At 32.8% G+C, this 22,414-nt stretch overlaps 1 protein-coding gene across 8 annotated transcripts in view; it reads right to left on the bottom strand.

Moving 5' to 3' along the window:
- Positions 1–22,414, bottom strand: part of CAMK2D (calcium/calmodulin dependent protein kinase II delta) — a 355,653-nt gene that overhangs the window by 57,938 nt on the left and 275,301 nt on the right. For all 8 annotated transcript variants that reach the window (XM_074228632.1, XM_074228625.1, XM_074228626.1 and 5 more), the window contains 3 exons: positions 20,916–21,018; positions 14,588–14,671; positions 1,778–1,872 (listed from right to left, as the gene is read on the bottom strand). In XM_074228632.1, the coding sequence (XP_074084733.1) occupies positions 1,778–1,872; positions 14,588–14,671; positions 20,916–21,018 (282 nt within the window). The remainder of the gene's footprint in view (positions 1–1,777; positions 1,873–14,587; positions 14,672–20,915; positions 21,019–22,414) is intronic.

Below are 22,414 nucleotides of genomic sequence, written 5' to 3'. Positions count from 1 at the left end.
TCCACTAAATCTCTGAATCCTCAGGATGACTATTTCACATTCTCAGTATGGCATTTCATGCATTAAGTCACATCTTCATCTATTCTAAGTAATTAAATATGACTTGATAACTGTACTGGAAAAAGAATAATTAAAGGAAAAAGACAGTGACCCATTATACTGTGAAATTCTCGTAAAGGAATAGGGCATTCTATCTTGATTTTAAAACCTTATCTTCAATGAATAATGTAACATTATGATGATTTAATGAGAAAATAATTTTATATCACAAATCTCAGTTAAAAGAAATGTACAATGAAATATTTAGTTCCCAAATGCATATATAGCAAATTCCTAGGCATTAAAATTGATTCAAGTTTATTGAGGTTAGGAGAGACAGAACCGCCCTACCCCTCACCCCCTTCAACAATTCCTTTTGCATAAATATTAATTCAGGCTCCTGTGACATATTTAAGGGAATTCATTTGCTCTTCTCTAGCCCAAAAGGTCAATAACTTCTTCAATAAGCAAGTTAAACCCAGTGTGCATCTACAAATGTAATGTAAAATCTGCAGAGATATAATACTTGATACCTCTTAGGTAGAGTAATAGCATTTTCCCAACATGTTAGAATGGGCTTAACACAGAGTATGCATTTCCAGGAGAGGAAAACTCGGGGTGCACACTATTTCTCACCCTCCCAAACCTCTTACATTTACTTCTCTTGCCAAGCAGAAGGAAGCTTAACTCCTTAGCCATAACAGCAGTGTTTTCATTGCTATACAGCTGCCCAGAGAAAATGTGTGTTCCAAAGGACAAATGTAGAAAAGTTGATTAAAATTATTACAGGATTTTCATAAAACACTTGCAAAAGTTTTTACCCTCTACCCCACACCATAGTTTGCCACAAGGAATTATATAAATGAAAATATTGCTGATGTGATTTGAATGTTGTTAAGTCTTTAGGTTAGTACCTAAGGAAGGTAAGGAAGAATTGAGCATGATCTGCAAGTCAGTACTTATAAAGGGACTTGTCACAGAATCACTGATCCAGAACTCAGAAAGATGTAAATTCCCTGAATGTGTAATAATTAAAACACCTGCAATATGCAAGGTACTGTGAAGTGGATACAGAGAGATGTACATATTTGCCTTTTCTTGAGGAGGTTATAATCTAATGGAAATATATACATATATATATACATGTTTATATTATATATTTACATGTATATGTACTTGAATATTCTTATAGTATTTAGTATACATTACATTGTCCATGTATTTTTTCTACTTCAAATTAAATTAAGTGTAGCTACTTAATATTGGATATTAGCAGGTATTTTGTTGGGCTTTAAAAAATTAAATTCCTATATTTCAGACTCTGTAGTAAATTCTGATGGCTAGACAATGATTATTAGGATATGGTTAAGTACTAGAGTAGGTTACCTAGGCAAGAATTAGCATACAATCCAAACTTATGTGAAATGTGGTCTTCTTTCAATGAAAATAAATTTTAAAAATGTGTTAAGAACTATAATTTTCAAAAAGTTAGGAGCAACCATTCTTCCTTCTAGATTTTAGAAGGTTGTTATTCTAAATCAAAAGGGACACTGAGTTAGGACAAAATTATAGCAGAATAAACAAGATGATTCATTTCTAATTCATATGTATCTTTCCCTAACAAAGAGGACTTTCTTGCATTCACAACTATGCTTACTGTTAGGTTCAACAAAAGCAAAGATGAAATGGGAAAAGAGTCAATCCTCAACTGACTGTTCTAATTAAATTGATTACATACATCATATGCTCCAGCCTTGATCTGTTGGTAGAGTCTATGTTGGTCTTCATCCCAGAAAGGAGGGTATCCCACCAGGAGAATATAGAGAATGACACCTGGAAGAAATTAACACATTATTACATTTTGTCATTTTGTGTGGAGAATATAAAATGAAAAATTAAATCAGACTGACCTATTTAGAGGCAATATTTAACATTAACACTGTTTTTTCTATCCTTTCCATTAGGAGAAAATAGTCTGTTAGAAAGTCTCACAAGAATCCTAAGATCCATCATTCTCTAGATTTCAATAGTTGGAACACAACAACAACATAGCACAGGGTACACGATTTGTTACACCCAAGTTTCTTTTAGTTATGCACTATATGGACTTATGCACTATGGGAACTTGGATTCATCACCAAGATGCCCTGATCCTCATAGCATATATATATATATATATATATATATATATATATATGTATATGAAGTCACTGATTATCACCTTCCACATGCACAGACATCTCCATTAGGCAGGTGGGAAACAGTAGATAGATTGATATTCCCAAAATAACAAAGATCTGAGTTTAAATTTGACTTAAGATACTACTAGCTATGTGATCCTGGGAAAGGCACTTAACTTCTGTGTTTCAATTTCGTCACCTGTAAAATGGTGTTACCTCACTTACCTCATAGGATTGTTAGAAGGCTCAAATGTGATAGTACTGGGATAAAGCACTAGCATCTAATAAGTGTTAATTAAATGCTCATTCACTTACCTTTCCTCATTATATTTCATAATTAAGTGTTAGGATTGCCATCATTTAAGACAGTGATTTCACACTCAAGGCAAAACTCCTAAAACAGCTTAAAAAGTAATTTGGGAAATATTTAACTAAATAAATAGATACAATGAAACAAAGATGATGTCAACTAGTGGTTTCTTAAATTACTTTGCTTCTATTTGAGTTTGACAGCACTGGTATAGAGATTTCAGTTTGTTAAGTGCAGCTACTTATTTTGCCCGCAATGGAGCAAACCACTACTGGGTGAGTGATGATTCCCTAATCTGAAACACTGGGTCCACATACACAGGTTAAACATCTAAGTAGAATTAACAGAAAGAGATTAACATGGTATTACAATTTATAATTTATATAAAAATTCATTAAAACTAGTATAGCAACATTAAAATCTATAAAGATATATATGTGTGTGTATATATATATATATATATATATATATATATGATACATAAAGACCAAAATAGACCAAAATTAAAATAAACACCAAAATAACCCTCAGCCTGACTTAGATAAAAATTTGGTAACTTTCTAATTCCCATCTGATGAGAAACAAACAATATAACTCAAGCTCTGGATTAACAAACATTAATTCTTTATCTTGGATAGTTCTTAGGCAGCAGGTTAAATTATCACCAAAATCCTTTCCCTTTTCTCTGGAATTTGTTCACAATTACTAATTTGATACAAATGTAGGCAACCTATCGATTCTGCTTGGCTATTAGGTAAGGCCTTAGCATACCTTAATAGCCTTCTTTTGAGACTCTCTATCCCTGATTCCTCCCTGTTTTCTTCTTTCTCCCACACTTGCTTCACCAGCTGAATAGACACAGCAGAACCCTGACAACAGAATGCTACTTTAGGCAGACAACCTCACATGAGACAACTCAAATCAACATTTTGTGCTTCTCTCCTTCAAAATGTTTTCCTATATTTTCTCCATATGGCCTTCCCCTGAAATGAACCCTTTACTCTAGGATTCAGATCCTGACTTTGTGCTTAGATGGGTTCAGCTCATTTTATAGACTTTACCTCTTCCCTAGAAATCCCATGACCTGAGTACCTTCGCCTTCTCTTTCCTCTGTTATATTTTCAATCAAAATTCCAATTATATATGATTTATCTTCTTTCAATTTCACATTCATCTTATCATGCTTATCATGATTCCTAAACTTTTAAGGTATTTATTGCTTTACTTTTTTAAACTTGATGGGAAGAATGTAATTTGAGATGATTTCCAGCTTTTTTGCAACCAATACACCTTTTATGTCTCTTTTCTGTGTATCTTCTTTCATTAGAATGTAAGCTAATGGCAAGCTCCATGAGGGTAAGGATTGTATCTTTATTATGAGCACTTGCCGCAGTGACTGGAACTATGTAAGAGATTAAAAAGGAGTCTATAAGTGAGTGGATAGTTGAACATGGAATCAGTAAGACTCATCTTCAAATCTGGCCTCAAACACTTTTTAGTTGTGTGTCTCTGGGTAAGGAACTTAACCTTATTCCTCTTCTCTAAAATGAATTTGAGAAGGAAAAAGTAAACCACTTTACTATCTTTGCCATGAAAATCCCAAAAATGAATTCACAGTGAATCAAAACCCAAAATTGAATCAGAGTGAGTCAGACACAACTTACATGACTCAAAAACAACAGTCTATCTCACCATCATTATCATCATCATCATTAGCATTTACATACCTCTTTTTTATTTTTTGGATTTATTTTCATCCATTTGTACATACATATTTCCAAGTTACAAAATTTCCCTCCACCTTTCCTTCCCACCCACCTTCCCCTCAGCAGGGAACAGTCAGGTTTGCATTTTACATACATATTTTGTTAAACCTGTTTACAAATTAATAATTTTTGTTATGAGGAATTAGGATTAAGGGAGATAAATAAGAGATAATTTTTATAAAGTGTTCATCAGTTCATCAGATCCAGAAGGAAGTTTTTTTTTCCCCGTGTGTTTTGTTTTTTGTTTTGTTTTTCTTCCTCTGCTTGGGGATAACATGGCCCATAGCTAGTCTAATAAAGTTGTCCTAGCTCTCTGAACTGCTCAGAGGAGCTGCTTCTAGTAAGGTTGTTCATCTCATAGCGTTGTTGATGTGTATACATTATTCTCTTGGTTCTACTCCCTTTACTCAGCATCAGATCCTTTAAGTCATTCCATTCTTCTCTAGAGTCTGACCATTTATAGTGTCTTAGAGAACATATCCCATATTATTCATGTACCATAACCTGTTTAGTCATTCCCCAACTGATGGGCATCCCCTCAATTTCCAATTCTTTGCCACTACAAAAATAGCTGCTATGAATACTTTGGAACATGTAGTTCTTTTTTCCATTTTTTATGATTTCTTCTGGTCTTAGACCTAGAATTGTAATTGCTGGATCAAACGGCATCAACACTTGCATTGCTCTTTGGACATAGTTCCATATTGCTCTACAGAAAGTTTGGATCCATTCACAACTTCACCAGCAATGCATCAATGACCCTACATACCTCTTTAAGGTTTGCAAAACATATTACATTGTCACAACAACCCTACAAAGTTTTCATAAAATGAAATACATATTACAGTTCTCTCTGTGACAAAAAATTATAAGATATGCTCATTAGAAGGTAGTTACTCCCTTTAAACATCATGACTGCAATTCAGGAAATGATAATTGAGTGATAATGGATAAATAAATATAAAAAGATTGGCTGATTCTCTGGGCAATGCCAGCAGTTAGAAAAATTAATATAGTTGACTTTTCTACCAAAAATGCATCCTTAAACAATAACAGCACAAATTAAGTTACTTTTATTTTGTTTGTGAATTTGATTTCATCTAAGGAACAACTGATACAGAATCTTCCATGATCTCAAGATTTAAATTTTACTTGCCCCTACTAACCTAGATAGGTACATGTTAAAAGCAAAGTTGGGAGATCTTTCTGAGTTTTTTTGAAATAACTTACTTGGAGAAACACATTTAGTGGAAAGATTTAAAGAATATGCATCAATTCAAGTTCAAAGATTATATTAACACCTATTAATTAGAGGATCTAAGTTGATTTGGGATTGTTCATTAAAATTAACTTATTTCCTAGGCTAAGCTAACTCAGAGCTCTTCTTTAGAGCTATAGTATGAAAGTCTGTCAATTGTTTAAGCCTCATCTGACAAATCCTATTCCATGTCTAGATCATCTTTATTTAAAATATTTAAATATATATATATATATATATATATATATATATATATATATATGTGAAGTCTATATCTTTACTTTTACTGAAAGACTTCATGTTTTTCATTTCCTAAACAGTATTCTATTACCCAGGTGTGCACTCAGTTAAAACTTTGAATGTAACCAATAAAAATGATTTTGTCAAACACTGGACACTCAGCTATGAGCTACTGAGCTAAGGGATTTCACCATTACTTTTTAATAATACTGCACCAATTAGTAAATGAATATTTTTCAGGCAGGGAATAGAATATTCAATAGGGAATAGTCAACCACCCAATATTAACTCATTTTACTTTCTGTCATACTATTTCTCAAATGCTAATGTGTCTATGGACACCAATAAAATTGCTTTTCATTTAGTTTGTATATTTTTATGGATCTATCATCTTCCTTGATAGAAAGAAGGCTCATTGAGGAGAGGGAACACTTTTTCTCTTTCTATCCAGGATGCCTAACACATAGTAGGTCCATAATACATGCTGGTGCTAGACACTACTGTAATTATGCGATGTTGTTAAATTTAAATTAGATATTGCATCTAAAAATAGTTTGAAATTTTATGATGATATATAAATATAAAACATTATAATTGTTATGCATTTAATAAATATTTACTGTCATTCAGACTTAGTTATTTCCAGGGGCCTGTTAAGGGAATAAGAGATGTTTTCCTAAGGGAAATTCAGGATGAAATGGAGGATTAAAGTCAGTCAAACACTGTCAGGACATACACTTACCTAGAGCTCAAATATAACATATCAAGATTATTCTTTGTCCAGTCTTAAAATCGAATTAAACATCTTTCAAAATCCTCTTGGAGGGGCGGCTAGGTGGTGCAGTGGATAGAGCACCGGCCATAGAGTCCGGAGTATCTCAGTTCAAATCTGGCCTCAGACACTTAATAATTACTTAGCTGTGTGGCCTTGGCTAAGCCACTTAACCCCATTTGCCTTGCAAAAACTAAAAAAAACATCCTCTTGGAGGTCTTGAGTATTGTGGGGATAAAGGAACAGGCACTTGTTCCAAAACAACTGGGATTGAATAACAACTTATTTACATTTGGTAGATAATGTCAATAAATTCCTCCTTCCACTCTGGAAATTTTTTTTTCATTCTTAGGGGAAATTGGTTTGGGTAGTTACATGAAGAATGAATTAGGGAAAAATGACTCTATTAGCACTTGGATAAGTTAGCATGATTGTTTGTATATATAAAATGTGGCCAGCTTTTGTTATTAGGATAGTGGTACATCTTGTGATACAGTCCTGGAATAGGGAGGGAGATTTCATGGTGGGATTCTATATGATAGATATGGTGATTAAAGTATAAGGATAGTCTAATAACTTCATTTTGAAGAAAATCAAGGCAGATAAAGTAATTTGCTGTAGGTTACCAATAAATAAGAGAGCTGGGATTTATGCATAGGTTCAAAATGAGCAAAGGATATGAATAAGCAGTTTTTAGATGAAGAAATCAGGCATCTGAAGAAGTGCTCCAAATTTCTTTCTTTCTTTCTTTCTTTCTTTCTTTCTTTCTTTCTTTCTTTCTTTCTTTCTTTCTTTCTTTCTTTCTTTCTTTCTTTCTTTCTTTCTTTCTTTCTTTCTCTTTCCTTCCTTCCTTCCTTCCTTCCTTCCTTCCTTCCTTCCTTCCTTCCTTCCTTCCTTCCTTCCTTCCTTCCTTCCTTCCTTTTTCCTTTCATTTTTGCAAGGCAATGGGGTTAAGTTATTTGCCCAAGGTCACACAGTTAAGTAATTTTAAGTGTCTGAGGCTTGATTTGAGATCAGGCCCTCTTGACTCCAGGGCCAGTGCTCTATTTCAATGCACTACCTAACTGCCCCATCCAAATCACTTTTGATTAAAGAAATTAAAATTAATATCACCTCACACCAATTATATTGGATAATATGTCAAAAAAGAAAAATGATAAATTTTAGAAAGGATGTGGGGAAATTAGCACACAAATGCACTGATGATGGAGTTGTGAACTGATCTAATCATTCTGGAGAGTAATTTGGACCAAAAAGGGCAACACTGTCACTACTAGATCTAGATCCCAAAGAAAGCATAAAAAAGAGAAAAGAACCTACAAGTGCAGAAATATTTCAGGAGCCCTTTCTGGGATGGAAAAATATTTGAAATTGAAGGGATATCCATCAACTGATGAATGACTGAGCAAGTTATTGCCAGAAGTTGTGATTTTATATTGATTAATATGATATGTAATTATGCATAACTCTTTTCAAAGGCAAGCTTTGGGCCTGGGAAAACAAAGTAAGAGAAGTCATTTGTCAATCATGACAGAGCCTGCCCTGAATTGTGCTTACTTGTTAAGTGTATTCTGTACTGCACTGTAAACCCCAAAATTACATGATCAATCCAACTGTTCCTACAGGATTTCTACTTGACTGGTCACAAGTGACACAACTGTTGTAATGTCCGGTATTGTGGACTATTCCTGGGAAGATAACTGAAGCCCCAGATCTTATCATTCTATGCTCCACTTTCCCTCTTATGAGGTATATGTATGTGAATATATAATAAATTATCAAGTGTGTATATAAAATCATATGGATGTATACCATTACATATGCATAGATACATAAATGTAGATTGTATTTAGACCCTCATGCATATATAGTCACATTTCATTGATGATATAAGGAAATGCCTAATGATTTCTGTATGTTTTATAATCTGAAACTTTGCTGTAGTTATTTCAATTGTTTTAGTTGAATCTCTATGATTCTCTTAATAGATCATCATAACATTTGCAAAAAGCAAAAATTTTGCTTTCTCCTTGTCTATTTACTCTTTCTACTTTTTCTTATTTTATTGCCATAGCCAATATCAGTAGAATTTTGTCAAATAATAGTGAAATCCTTGATTTACCCACAGTTTTACTAAAAAGGACTTCAAGTCTTTTTATCTGTTATAGATAATACTAGTTCTTAGTTTTAGGGAGATGTTCTTTGTCGTATTAAAGAAAGATCCATTTAATGCTGAACATTTTAGTTTTTAACATAAATAGGTTCTGTAGTCTGTCAAAATCTTTCTCTGCATCTATGGATAACATAATAAGCATGGTAAAAATTTGCAAGGAATTGGAAAAATTTAAATAAAAAAAAGAAATATTAGGCACAGATCTAAGAAAGGCATGGAAAGACATGAACAACCTGATACTGAAAAACCAGAAGGATATATTGTACACACCAACAGGAACATTTGGTGATGATCAAAAATAATGGACTTGCTCTCAGGACAATTTTAAAGTACATGTGGTGGAAAAGCAACATTTAGGAAAGGAACTATGGAGTCTCAATGCAGATTAAAGCTTACTATTTGCAATTTTTAAAATTTGTTTCACGTATTATGGTTTTTTCCCTCATGATTTTTTTAACTCTTTTAATGATTCTTCTTTCACAACATAAATAATATGGATATATGCTTAGATGGCACAGTGGAGAGCACTGGCCTAGGAGTCTAGAGGATGGGACTTCTAATCCAGCTTCAGACCTGGAAATTTAGTAGCAGTGTGACCCTGGACAAGTCACTTAACCCCGATTGCCTTACATCCAGAGCCATCTCTGGTCATCCTGATTCATAGCATTATTCAGCATTATTAACCCCTGTGAACAGTGGTTAGCTGGGCTGTCTAAGGAAAGGTGCAATGGTACATATATCAGAAAACAGAGCAGATCAAATCTCCTTTGCTTTCCAGAGTGGGACCAGGATTATCAAAAGTCCATGTTCTTCTAGGTTGGATGAGGTAGGGAAACCCAGTTTAAAAAAAAAAAAGAATTCTTGGATATAAAAATATATCTAAGAAAGAAGGAATTATTAAAATTGCAGCAATGAGATGTAAATACTAAAACTTTGGATATACAGCCAAAATAGTCTTTAGGGAAAACTGTATATTGACAAAATGAGAGGAAAAAGAAAAAATAAATCAATGAATCAGGCATGCATGGAAAAAAAAATACTAGAAAAGCAACAAGTCAAAAGCCCCAGCTAAATACAAAAATAGAAATAAGAAAACAAACAAAAAAGACAACTAGCAAAATTGAAATAAATTTAACCTTTAATAAATTAAACCTCAGTATATTAAATTTTCATGTTCCTTTAACCTCTTTGCTATTATCAAGGAACATTTGTCTATAATTGTTTTTTCTCATACTGTCTTTCCTTGATTTATCCATCGACATCTTATGTGGAACATAGAAGAAATTTGTTTTGATGTCATCATATTCTTTTTTGGCAAAAAGTTTAGTAATAATTAATAGAATATTTGAGAGAAATAACTAGTAAATATATTCCTTTCTCCCTTTAAGAGTTCATTTATGATTTGTTCAAATTATTTTCTGAGATGATTTAAATTCTGTATTTATTATTGTTAGTCTAAGTATTATTTGGAAGTTAGATGATGCAGTAGATAAAGCACCAGCCCTGTAATCAGGAAGATCTGAGGTCAAATCTGGCCTCAGAAACTTGTCACTTCCTAGTTGTGTGACCTTGGACAAGTCACTTAATTCTGATTGCCTCACATCCAGGGCCATCTCCAGTCATTCTGATTCATATCTAGCCACTGGACCCAGATAGCTCTGGAGGAGAAAGTGAGACTGGTGACCTAGCATGCATCCCTTTACTCAAATTGAATTCATGTGTATGCCATGCATCACCTCCAGGATGTCATGATCTTATTCAAGAATGAAGAAAAAACATCAATCTGGACAAACATTTCTCTTTTCATTTTTATATCAATTTCATTTTCTTTTTTCTTTTTTTCCTTTTTTTTTTTTTTGGTTTTTACAAGGCAATTGGGGTTAAGTGACTTGCCCAAAGTCACATAGCTAGGTAATTATTAAGTGTCTGAGCTCAAATTTGAACTCAGGTCCTTTTGACTCCAGGGCTGGTGCTCTATCCACTGTGCCGCCTAGCTGCCCACCCACTGTGCCACCTAGCTGTCCTATCATTTGTATTTTCTTTCATAAAATATCAGAATAGTTCAGTTTATTTATTTTATTTTTTCCATAAATTCAGATTTTAATTTTGCTGATCAAGTCAATGGTTTTATTGATTTCAATTTTGCTAGTCTTGTCTTTTTTGCTTGTTTTTAAATTTCTACTTTTGTATTTAGCTGGAATTATTGACTTGTTGCTTTTCTTGCATTTTGTTTTTTTTAGATGCATGCCTGATTCACTGATTTTTTTCTTTTTTCCCCTCATTTTGTCAATATACAATTTTCCCTAAAGATTATTTTGACTGTATATCTAAAGGTTTAGTATTTACATCTCATTGTGGCAATTTTATTTTATAAAATAATTCCTTCTTTCTTTGATCTATTTTTATATCCAAGAATTCTTTTTTTTTAAATTTGGTCTCCCTACCTCATTAAATCTAGAAGAACATGTACTTTTGATAATCCTGGTCTCACTCTGGTAAGAAAAGGATATTTGATCTGCTCTGTTTTCTGACATATGCACCACTTCACCTTTCCTTAGACAACCTAGCTGATCACTGTTCCCAAGGGTTAATAATGCTGAACTTAGGTCATTCTAATGTAGCTTACAACTTCTGATAACAAGAGATCTGACAGTTTAAACCTCCACAGAAGTAGATATCAAAGATGTATAACATCATGCCCTAGGACCCACCAATTCTTAGAAATGAGGTTTATTCTGTTTAAATGTCCATCCTTTTTCAACATTCTATATTAACTGATTTTTATTACATTATAGTCAGCCAAAGATGAGTATGTTAAATGTTTCTACTTTTCTATTTCTGTTCAATAATCATCAAAGATCTATCATATCTAAATTTTCTAAGATTCCATTTAGATATATTTCTCATGTTTATTGTTTCAGTTAGACCTTCCTGGGTCTGAAAAGTTATATGTCAGGATGACATTTATTCTAGTTTTGTTATTGAATTTCCCCTATAGTTTGATTAGCTTTATCCTTAGGTTCTTGGGTGGTATGTTGTCACACATACACACACATACACACAAACATATATATGGTGTATTGATATTATTTCATTAGTTAAACTCTTAGGTATCTTTTTATCCATATAGTTTGGTATAGAGTTTGGTGTCATCTGTTTTCTTACATCTTCATCCTTGATATTTTATTTGATGTAGTGTCAAAATTTGTCCTTTTCTATAGTCTCTGATGTAATGCTCAGTCCCCATTTGTCCTGGGTCCTAGCTATGGCTCCCCTGTCCACCAATATCTAAGTTCAGACAACTAACAAGTTTTGGCTATCTGATCAAATCAGCTGCCCTTGATCTAGGCACTGCTGTGTCTTTCTATAGCCCTTTATGACTCCTAAGTCCAGACTATGCTTTAGGATTCCAGTCTATTCATCTGAACATAGATTAGCTTTCCTGGGGAGATACCTTTTTCAAGTCTTCATGACTTTTGATTTTATATTTTTAAAGTTGTCAGAGGATAGATGAAGGAGTTTATTAATGCTTCTCTTTGGATTTCTTAATCATTATTTGGAGAGTTGCTTTTGTTCCTTTCCATCATTGCTGAAGAATAGGTGGGGCAGTTGGGCTCCTTTTATCTTTCACACCACATTAACCAGAAATCTATCTACATATATGCACAATATGTTTATGGAAGCTCTATGGCTTTATTTACACAGAGTGAAGGAAATCTGACTTTCCCCTGACTGCCTCAATCTGACCCCAAACTGTAAAACTACAATCAATATGATGGGATCTGTCATATTACAAATATGAAATGTTTATTATATTTTGTTCTTTAAATATGTTTTACAGCTAAAACCTAAAAATGAGGGTATATATATGTATATATATGCTTTCACATAGAACAAAATCAACATAAGATATACAATGAAATTCATCCAAAAATTATTAAAGCACTGTATATCCAGAATTATCTCTCCGGTTTTGAACAAAATCTTATCACTTGTTTCTCTTTCTTATCTCATTTTGTATATAAGAAATTTCATGCCTAAAGAAGTGAGGGGACTTGTTGAAGTTAAGACAGGCCATGAAGATCAGATTTAAGATATAATTATAAGCCTTTAATTCTAAATTCATCACTATCTCTATCATACCTATTTCCTGGAAAACTCATTCATATGTATAAATAGTCTACTAATCTCGTATTATTCATTCATTCATTCATTCCACAAGAATTTGTTAATGAGATAATTTGTATGGATATTCATGTGTAAATATTTATATATTCATATATGAGCATTTTAACTTATTGCATTTGAAATTTTCTAAAACTGGTTTTTGAATAAAATAATTTTTGGAAGACATATTTATACAAAGAGAAAGTAAAAGAAAAGAGAACTGGGGTGAGGGAGAGAGAAATTTAATGTCTGAAGGACATATACTAAAGTGTTTTCTACTAGATTGTTAACTCCTTTATAGAGAAGAAACATGCCTTATTCATTGTTTCTTTTTCAACTTCTAATATAGTATTATCAGGATTATTATTTACTAAGTGATTCTGAATTACCTGGTAGGAGAGAGGTAGAACTCTAACCCTGTAACATGTGGACATCTGAACAAGGATCCTGCAGAGATAGTTCATTAATATAAACAATGACTCTACTGGTGTGAATTTAGTATTTTATGAGGGGCTGATTAGGGACAGAATCTTGAAGTCTCTCAAATAAGGCCCTAAATACAGATAGCAAATTCTAATCATTTTGAAAGTTGTTTTAAAAGTTTTATGGAGAATGATATATTTTATAAGCTATATAATTCCTCCATGGCATGGAAATATTGTCTGTCCTTTACAAATTAGGCATTTAATAAATATTTACTAAATAGAATTTTTCTCACAAAGAAGGAAATATGATCCTACACTTTGAGGATTTTGCAATTGTTTCAAGAGAGCCATGAGGCTTCTTTGGCTATTGATATAGAGACACACCAAGAAGAAAACTTGCATAGACATAACTAAAGTGTTATTGTCAAAATCATTTGAAACATTTTGCAAAACTTGATTTCTTCTCTTACTAACAGAAATGTCAGAGAAGTCTGTTGGGTTTACCAGTTATTGTTCCAGCTGACTACATTTGCAGCCTACAAAAATTATGAGAATTTGTCTGATAAAAGCTTTCTCTATTAATTTGTAACACCAAAATTTCCTATTTGAAATATTATAGCAAAATTCTCCAGCCCCTTGGCATGTAAAAAAGTCAAGGGTGCCATTCTTTGGAGGTTTATAGCAGTGATGTCAAACTCAAATAGAAAGGACCCAAGATACCCATGGGATGCATATTGACAGTTTTAAAATCTAATGTTTAAAATATCATTTTTATTATATTTTTGTTAAATATTTTCCAGTTACACTTTGATGCATCTTGGATTTCATTTGGAAAGTGTTGTGGGCCACTGTGGGCTTCATGTATTCTGGTTTATAGTAATGTATAGGGCCGCTGGAGTATGATGATATCTAATAATAACACCTACATTCCAATAAACTATGATGATATGATGTTAGTGATACAAAGTTGACCTTTTCAATATCAATATAACATCATTAGACTCCCTGGCAAACACCTACTCTTCCAACTAAGCCAGCTAATAATGGCTACAAGTGTCACCAGCTGAGAGAAAATAAATGCAAGTGATTAAGAGTTAGATATTGTTCAAATTAAAGATTGAGAGCATATTTGCTACTGCTAATGGTCAAAACAAAACAGGCAAAAAACCTCATAAAAAACATTGTTGGAGAGTCATCTTCAAACACCAAATGGGTGTTGCCATAAAACTATACATTTATGTTTAAATTTATTCTTACCACACGCCCACATATCCACCGGCTTTCCATAGGGATCTTTTCGTAAAACCTCTGGGGAAAGGTATCCAGGTGTGCCAGCAAAACCTTGGAGAAAGGATAAGTAAGATAGAAAATATAAAATTTTATGATAAAAGAAATTACTTTTTTGTCACATACAGTGTCTTGTTGTCTCAAAAGGAAATAAATATGTTGATATCATTATTACAGATCTGCCCTTCTTCCTGGTTCTCTCAATATTTGTCTATCCTGTCTTGTAAGATTGTTGGAAACAGTATCCATGTCCTAGCTCAGAAGGCAAATGAACCTTGTTATATGGAGTTCTGGCAAATTTAAACAGAGATCTGTCTAGGATTTCATATTCAATTTCACTTACATGGGATCTAAATCCAAATATCCTGAAAGGTTAGAAAAATGAAAATGCAAACGAGTAAGTACTATAAAAGAAAATATCATGGAACCTCACTGTAATATTTATTTTTGCCAGCAAAACAGAATCTTGTTTAAGATTGATCTTCAAATGGCTAATTATAATGGTTTTGTTCTTCATTTATGAAGATGACCAACCTTGCTTATTGATAACTCCCAAATTGTTTTCCAGTATTATGTCTGTAACTGATCTTTCTGTCTAGACAAATACATTCTAAAACCTACCAGATTAGGGTATGTAGCAAATACTTCCCTCATCTTGCTCCAAATGCTTACTGAATTACTAAATAGTTTCTCATGTTCAAATCTGACCTCTAACATTTATTAGCTGTGTTACTCTGGGCAAGTCACTTAATCATATTTGCCTCATTTTTCTCATCTATAAAATGACTTAGGGAAGAAAAAGGAAAACCAGTCCAATATCTTTGCCAAGAAAATCTCAAATGGGGTGACAGAGAGTTAGTCATGACTGAATAACAAAATAACAGAGTTGTGGAACATATATTTGGCTTTGAGAATAAGGAAGAATAAATAGTTGTTTGTTTTTCTTAAAGTATTATTAAGTAACAAATTTGGAAACCTCTTTTAATTATTCTTTAGAAGCTTGAAAAAAAGTAGGTAAAAAGATTCCTTTTGTTTAACCACTTTAACTTTCCTTTGGCCATTTCTTAGGCCTGGAATATACTTTCTCCTCACCCATACCTCAAATAATCCCTGCCTTTCTTTGAGACATTACTCAAGTACCTCTTTCTATACCAGAGGCATGCAGGTATGAGACTGGGAGACCAGATTAAAATACAACAGGAATGTTTAATAAAATAAATAAAACAAAATCATAAATACTAATTTGTGAATTTCTTTCAGTCAATATGTCATTCTACAGACCTATTTTTATTTGACATTTTGGTCTATATTTTCTTTCCATATCCCCCAAATGGTTCATGCCCTCCATAATTAACCACTTAATATATAATTATCTCATATTTGTTTTGTGCTAATTCTATATTCAATAACTTTATGTATACATATACATATACATGCATACATGGAGAGATGTAGCTTAATGAATAATGATGTCCTGGATTCATAAAATAAATTTGAATCAAGTTGTTTAGCTCTGTGATTTTGGTTTTCTCCACAAAACCCTTTGGTTTCTCCACAAAACTCTGACAACGTTAGCATCAATCTAGTCCATCTTAGAAATGAAGAAACAGTCTTATGGCACTTTAGTGACTTGTCAGAAGAGATACACAAGAGGTTGGAGTAGAAACCAGGTTCTTAGATGAAGAATCACTGTTCTTACTAATGCATCCTGCTGCTTTACTACTGTTAACAAACTATTAAGACAATGCTCTCCTTCTAGAAATGATTTTTTATACATTTTGAATGTAATTATTCGTGTATGCACTGTTTCTTTTCAATCAAATATATGCTCTTTGCAGGCAGGGGATGTCTATTATGTCTTGCTTCATATTACCGGTGCCTCAAGCACAATGCCTATTCAATTAAATTGAATTGAATGGGAGAGAGCAATTCAAGTTCTGTGACTCATAAGTTATGTGACTATGTACATTATTTAAATTCACTGGGTTTTAGTTATTTATTTTTATATGGGATCAACTATATTAATTTTAAAATTCCTTACTGCACCATGACTATGATAAACACAATACTCTTTTTAAAGTAAAGCAGTTAGGAAAAAAAGTTATATAGAGCCACAACTTAGACATGCGCAAACAAGAAAAAAAAAATCTTTTAATGTAAATATCAAAAGTTCTATTACAAATCACTGCTGGTGAACAGAACTCTGAGGAATACAATTGTACTTATGTTTTTTCCAGCCTGGAACCTCACTGACTACTTTCAGTACTGCTTTATAACTTGAAATATAGTGAAACTCTAGAAAAATGTATATACACAAAATATGTGAAATATTTAACTTTATAAATCTTATTAGGGAAAAGTTAGCAAATTAGAATGGCACAGAAGAACCTCTTTCTTTTGCATGAGAGGTGAGCTACATTATATCTACAGTAAAATGAAAGGAAGTCTGCCTTTATCAAATAAAGCAAATTCTTTGAGAAAGCACCAGGAACATTAGCACAGGTGGAATATTTTAATTGGTCTCTAGGAATAACTTGTTGCTGAAAAAAATGTAAATTAATCACAATTGGCTGTAATTTCAGATAGAAAAACAAGGAGACAGTAAAAAGCATCAAAGAGGAAGTTAAGTGACCTACTTTATTACATTTTCTAGAATCCATAGTTCCATACTTCTTATTTAGTTTAGTTGCAAAGAAGCCTATGTAGCAAGGTAAATAAATATCTTTCTCATGGCCTTGGGGCAATGGGAGAGGAGAGAGAGAGAGGGAGGGAGAGAGGGAGAGAGGGAGGGAGGGAAGGAGAGAGAGAGAGAGAGAGAGAGAGAGAGAGAGAGAGAGAGAGAGAGAGAGAGAGAGAGAGAGAGAGAGAGAGAGAAATTTCTCTGTCTGTGTGTGTGTGTGTGTGTGTGTGTGATTACTCTTTCCATCTCTGCAACTCAAAAAAAAAGGAATATGGAAGTTATTCCTCAGCGACAGGACTTCAAGGATGGTAGTGGAGGATGAGGCATAAGGTTAGAAGGAAGACAGAAAAATCAGGCTTAGAGAATGAAAATAAAAGGTTTATTGTATAAATTCATCTCAACTTAGCACAAAATATATTCATTAATTGCCCAAGTATGTGCATAGAATTGTTTTAATTGTTATAAAGTGTAAGGCTTTCCAATTCCTAATAAAAGGTTTTATTTGTTCATTTTAAATCTAAGAAAAACATAAGAAGAATTGACTAAAATTCTGACACTGCATTTGGTGGTGGGGAAGAGTAAGCACTTTTTAACAAGTAAATAACTTTGGTAAACATAAAAATTAATTTAAAATTATGTTTGATAAACAAATAAAATTTTAAAAAATAAATTAAAAATAGTCTGGGAAAGAGAGATCATTTTTTTCTGACAATTTATTATGAGTCAATTTGGAAAAAAAAAGATTAAATTAGTAATGAAAATTGTAGTGAGTCCTTGTACCTAAGTCACAAAACCTGTCCTATAGTAGACTCCTTTCAATGGAATATATCATCCCATAGCTACATTTTCCATGCTTTCCATCCTTGAATATTTTGCTTCCTTATCTTTTTTCATGTTTACAACTTTTTGGGCTTAACAATGATGTTTCTGTGCATACCTAATACAATTTATATTTTGTGGTACTATCATCATTTGTAGCTTAAGGTCAATGCCTGAGAATGAAGAACATTCTCATTTCCATCAGCTGTTAAGGTTTGCAACACATCTTCATGTCAACTTCATAAAGTAAGTAGTGCAGGTATTATCATTCCCATTTTAGAAAGAAAGAAATGTAAACTCAGAGAGAGTAAAATGATTTGCTCAAAGTGAAACCAGAAGTGGGATAAGAATACTGGTTTCCTAACTCTAAATTCATGGTTCATTCCTTTAAATTACTCTTTCTCCTCATGCTGTCTGCAACTTGAGCTATTAAAAACTGGTAACATTAGACTGAAAAAACAGACTTTTTTTTACTCTTGGAATAGTTATATGAAAAATACATTTTATTAAGTTTTTTCTCATATATTGTGGAGAATACCTCTCTCTCTCTCTCTCTCTCTCTCTCTCTCTCTCTCTCTCTCTCTCTCTCTCTCCCTCCCTCCCTCCCTCAGGGGGAATTTCAATAGGAAAAGATGGAAGATATTTGGGGAATAATCAGTCAACAATCATTCAGATATAACAAAAAACATCTGAACCACAATGTAAACCATGTAATCTAATTTGACTAATGAACAGAGAAAGTAGTCACCTGATTGTAAAGTAGATTTGAAATATATTACAGAGAATCTTGAATGTCAAATAAGGGAGATTTTGTTTTATTTTTCAAACAAATAGTGAAGATTTTAATATAATTGAGGCTCTTAAAGATTAATCTACTATCCTTCTATGAGACAGGACAGTACATGGCCAACCTGGATCTGGCTTCAGAAAGATCTGTGTGAACCTGGGCAAATCATTCAACCTTTGCCTCATCTATAAAATGGAGTAATAGTTTCTAAGATATTTGTAAAGTGTCTTACAAATCTTAAAGAGTTATAAAAATGTTATAATAATATTATAGTCATAGAAATGGTGATCATAATTATAAATATCAATGTATATAGTAATTATAATCCCATAGACATTATAATTATTTCTGGCTCAAGTATCAACTCCAAATATATCATCATTATCCACTTCCCCCTCTTCAGCCTGGGCTCCATTTTTTTTCTTCTTATATCTCTCTGTGATATCTGGAAAGTTGTTTCACCTTTTTAGGCCTCATTTTCTTTATCTGTACAATGCAGGGTCAGGGTTTGAATTGGAAGATATCCAAGATCTAATCTAGCTCTACATTCTTTCAACTTACTCTCTTAGACCTTAGAGAAGGCATGAAGAAGAAATGCCTCTTCTGAATTAGGTTTTCAGATATGAGTTTAAACATTCTTATTAAAAGTTGATTTGAATTCAGAATACCAGATGTTAAGAGAGGAAGACGAGGAATTTTGGTGGCATATCAGAAGAAAGAATTACCTATGTTAGCTTGGGTAGATAGGAAGGAAAGAGTGGGCAAGTAAAATTCTGAGTGGGTGCTAAAACATTCAGGATGAAAACGGTAGCTTATATGCAAGTGTGGTTAGAAACCTCAGGATTTAAATCTATCTATAGATGACTTCCTCTCTTCTTGACTTCTCTCCTTGTTCCTTTTCCTGTACATATTCATTCTTGGAAGTTGTGTTTTCAGGTTGCCAAAAAAACCCCCAAACTTTTGTGGGGAAAAAACTCCACCCTTTTAAGTGGAATAATGTTGCTGTAACATATGGCAGATTTACATTTTTAGCTCTCTGGCTGCTTGTTCTGGTGTCAGGTAGGTAGGCACAACCTAAACAGCCTAAAACCCTTACCTCTATCCCTTTTCACATTTTTCCTTATTTTCAAAGCAACTATTCTATTCCACAAGGAGAAAAGTGTTTTTTTTCCCTTTCTATAATTGTCAATTCAATTGTTATTCAAAAGTTGTGAATTCAATGGGGAAAAAAGGCTGGCTAGAGATATGAGATAAAAATAATACAAAGAGGAGAAGATTTTTATCTTTGAAAAATAAGTTATAAAGCAAAAAAGGAAAAAAAAGTCTTCCTTTCCTCATTTTACCAGTATGTGAAAATAAATTTTGTTATGATGTATACAATCATTTATTATTATGGAGACTTGTTATTTTCATGGTTGTGGATGACATTAAAGACATTTTTTTCCTCACATAAAATACACTGAAGACATTTAAAATCATCTGAATACTTTAAATGATTCAAAACAACTGTAATCTCAATAATATGAGTACGCCCTTTACTGATAGATTGCATTTTCTAGAAGAGATCAATTAGCTTGCTAGTTATATCAAGGCTTAAGATGACCAATTAAAAACAACAAAAAATATATAAATTAAACTACTCTGATGAGATGCTTCAAGTGATTTGAGCTACTCTTTCCACATATGTATCTTGGGTACCATTTGTTAATAGTTAAGGGCATTTTCCTTTATACCTGTTCCTCTCCCAAACCTAATATTGGTTACAAAATAATTCTACTTCTTCACTTTAAATATTGACATTAGGTCCATTTTCCCAGTTAACTTTGTTGTGGGGAAAAAAATTCTAAAAGTTTAGGCCTTTTTCCTCCCACTCAAATTTTTTTCATAATAATTAAAAAAAAACTCCTGTGTTTCAAAAATGATACAAAACTTTAGCCAACTTATGTTGAGGAATTTTATTTTAAAAGGTTGTGTTAGACAGATACCGAATTAAAGAAGAATATTCTACCCACCAAACCATGCTTGTTGATCTCCTTGAACTTCTATAGCCAAGCCAAAGTCTGCCAGTTTTACAGCTGCTCCCTTGGATTTGCTAGCTAAAAGCAAGTTCTCAGGCTTTATTTAAAAAAGAAAAAAAAAAGAAGGTTGAGATAAGAACACACTTTAATTAACTAACAATATTTAAACAGCAACAAAAAAGAACAAAAGCCACATATTATCCTCTTCACAGGAGAATGTCATTCCTAAAATCTTGGGAAAAATTTAGTTAACAAGTTATTGTAAACTGGCACATGGGTAGGTTTCAGACATGCATAACCTTACTGAACAGTATATAGGAAAAAGGAGAAGATATGCTTGAGGAAATTTCATGAAGAAGGTTAGCACCTGTCTCTGACCTACTCAATGCTTCTAAATGTTTTTAGGAAAAGCAGAAATGCAACATTGGCAAAAATTATAAGATTTGTTTTTATAGACATTTGGCAAATCCGTTAATAAATTTTACCCTTTCTTTTTTTAAAATTTTATTTATTTATTTGAGGCAATGGGGTTACATGACTTGTCCAAGGTCACACAGCTAAGCAAGTATTAAGTGTCTGAGGTTGTATTTGAAGTCAGGTCCTCTTGACTCCAAGGCTGGTGCTTTATCCACTGTGCCACCTAACTGCCCCTATTTAATGAATTTTAGCACAAAGCAAATTCTAGCTCAGATGAAAAGATTTTGGACCCGATTGTGATATTTTTGATCCTTTGATATTTCTAAGCTATTTTTGTATAGTTCTCACAGATTCAAGTTGATTTTATTTATAAACTTGAGTTGTTATTTTCAGAATTTATTCTTTAAAGAGACTGATATTATTATTTGCCAAATGTTACAGTTGAGGGCATAAGATTGTTTTCAATTTTAACTAAAAATTTTAATTTAATATTCATTTTTAAAAGTCAAATCAAATATTTTTTCAATACATTTTAATTTCTTTAAAAATTATACGAGGAAATAATTTCCTTAGTTAATTACCATTCTTCTAGGAGTGACATTTAGATCTAGGAATGAGGCTGTGTCTACACCATTGTTTTCCAATGGGTTAATCCATCAGGACACATTGATTCTTGCATGACAAGGCATAGATTTTCTTTGTTCCCTTTGATGAATATTGATCATATATTTAAGAAATGGTAGAAATAAAAACTAGAAAAGGAAGATGATGCACTGCCTATGTGTATGCACTTGCATGAATTCATCAGTATGCATGTGTTTATGTTGTGCGAAGTAGTGCAAGAGTATGGCTAGACAGATGGTTAGGCTGATAGAGGCAGCAGGGGCAAAGAGGCCACTCCTGGCTTTGTTCTAGAAAATTCTTAGATGTGTCACAGACTGAAGAAGGTTGGGAAACATTGGATTTGATATTGCCAAAACACTTGTTTGGAAAATCCATAAAATTCCATCAATTATATAAGAATCTTTAATGAAAGAGAAATGATCTCATTTTCTTGCAGAATTGACTTTTATGAC

This window comes from Macrotis lagotis, chromosome 3, assembly GCF_037893015.1.
Source record: "Macrotis lagotis isolate mMagLag1 chromosome 3, bilby.v1.9.chrom.fasta, whole genome shotgun sequence".
In the NCBI taxonomy this organism is placed as follows: Eukaryota; Metazoa; Chordata; class Mammalia; order Peramelemorphia; family Peramelidae; genus Macrotis; species Macrotis lagotis.
This window is presented reverse-complemented; position numbering and strand designations above follow the sequence as displayed.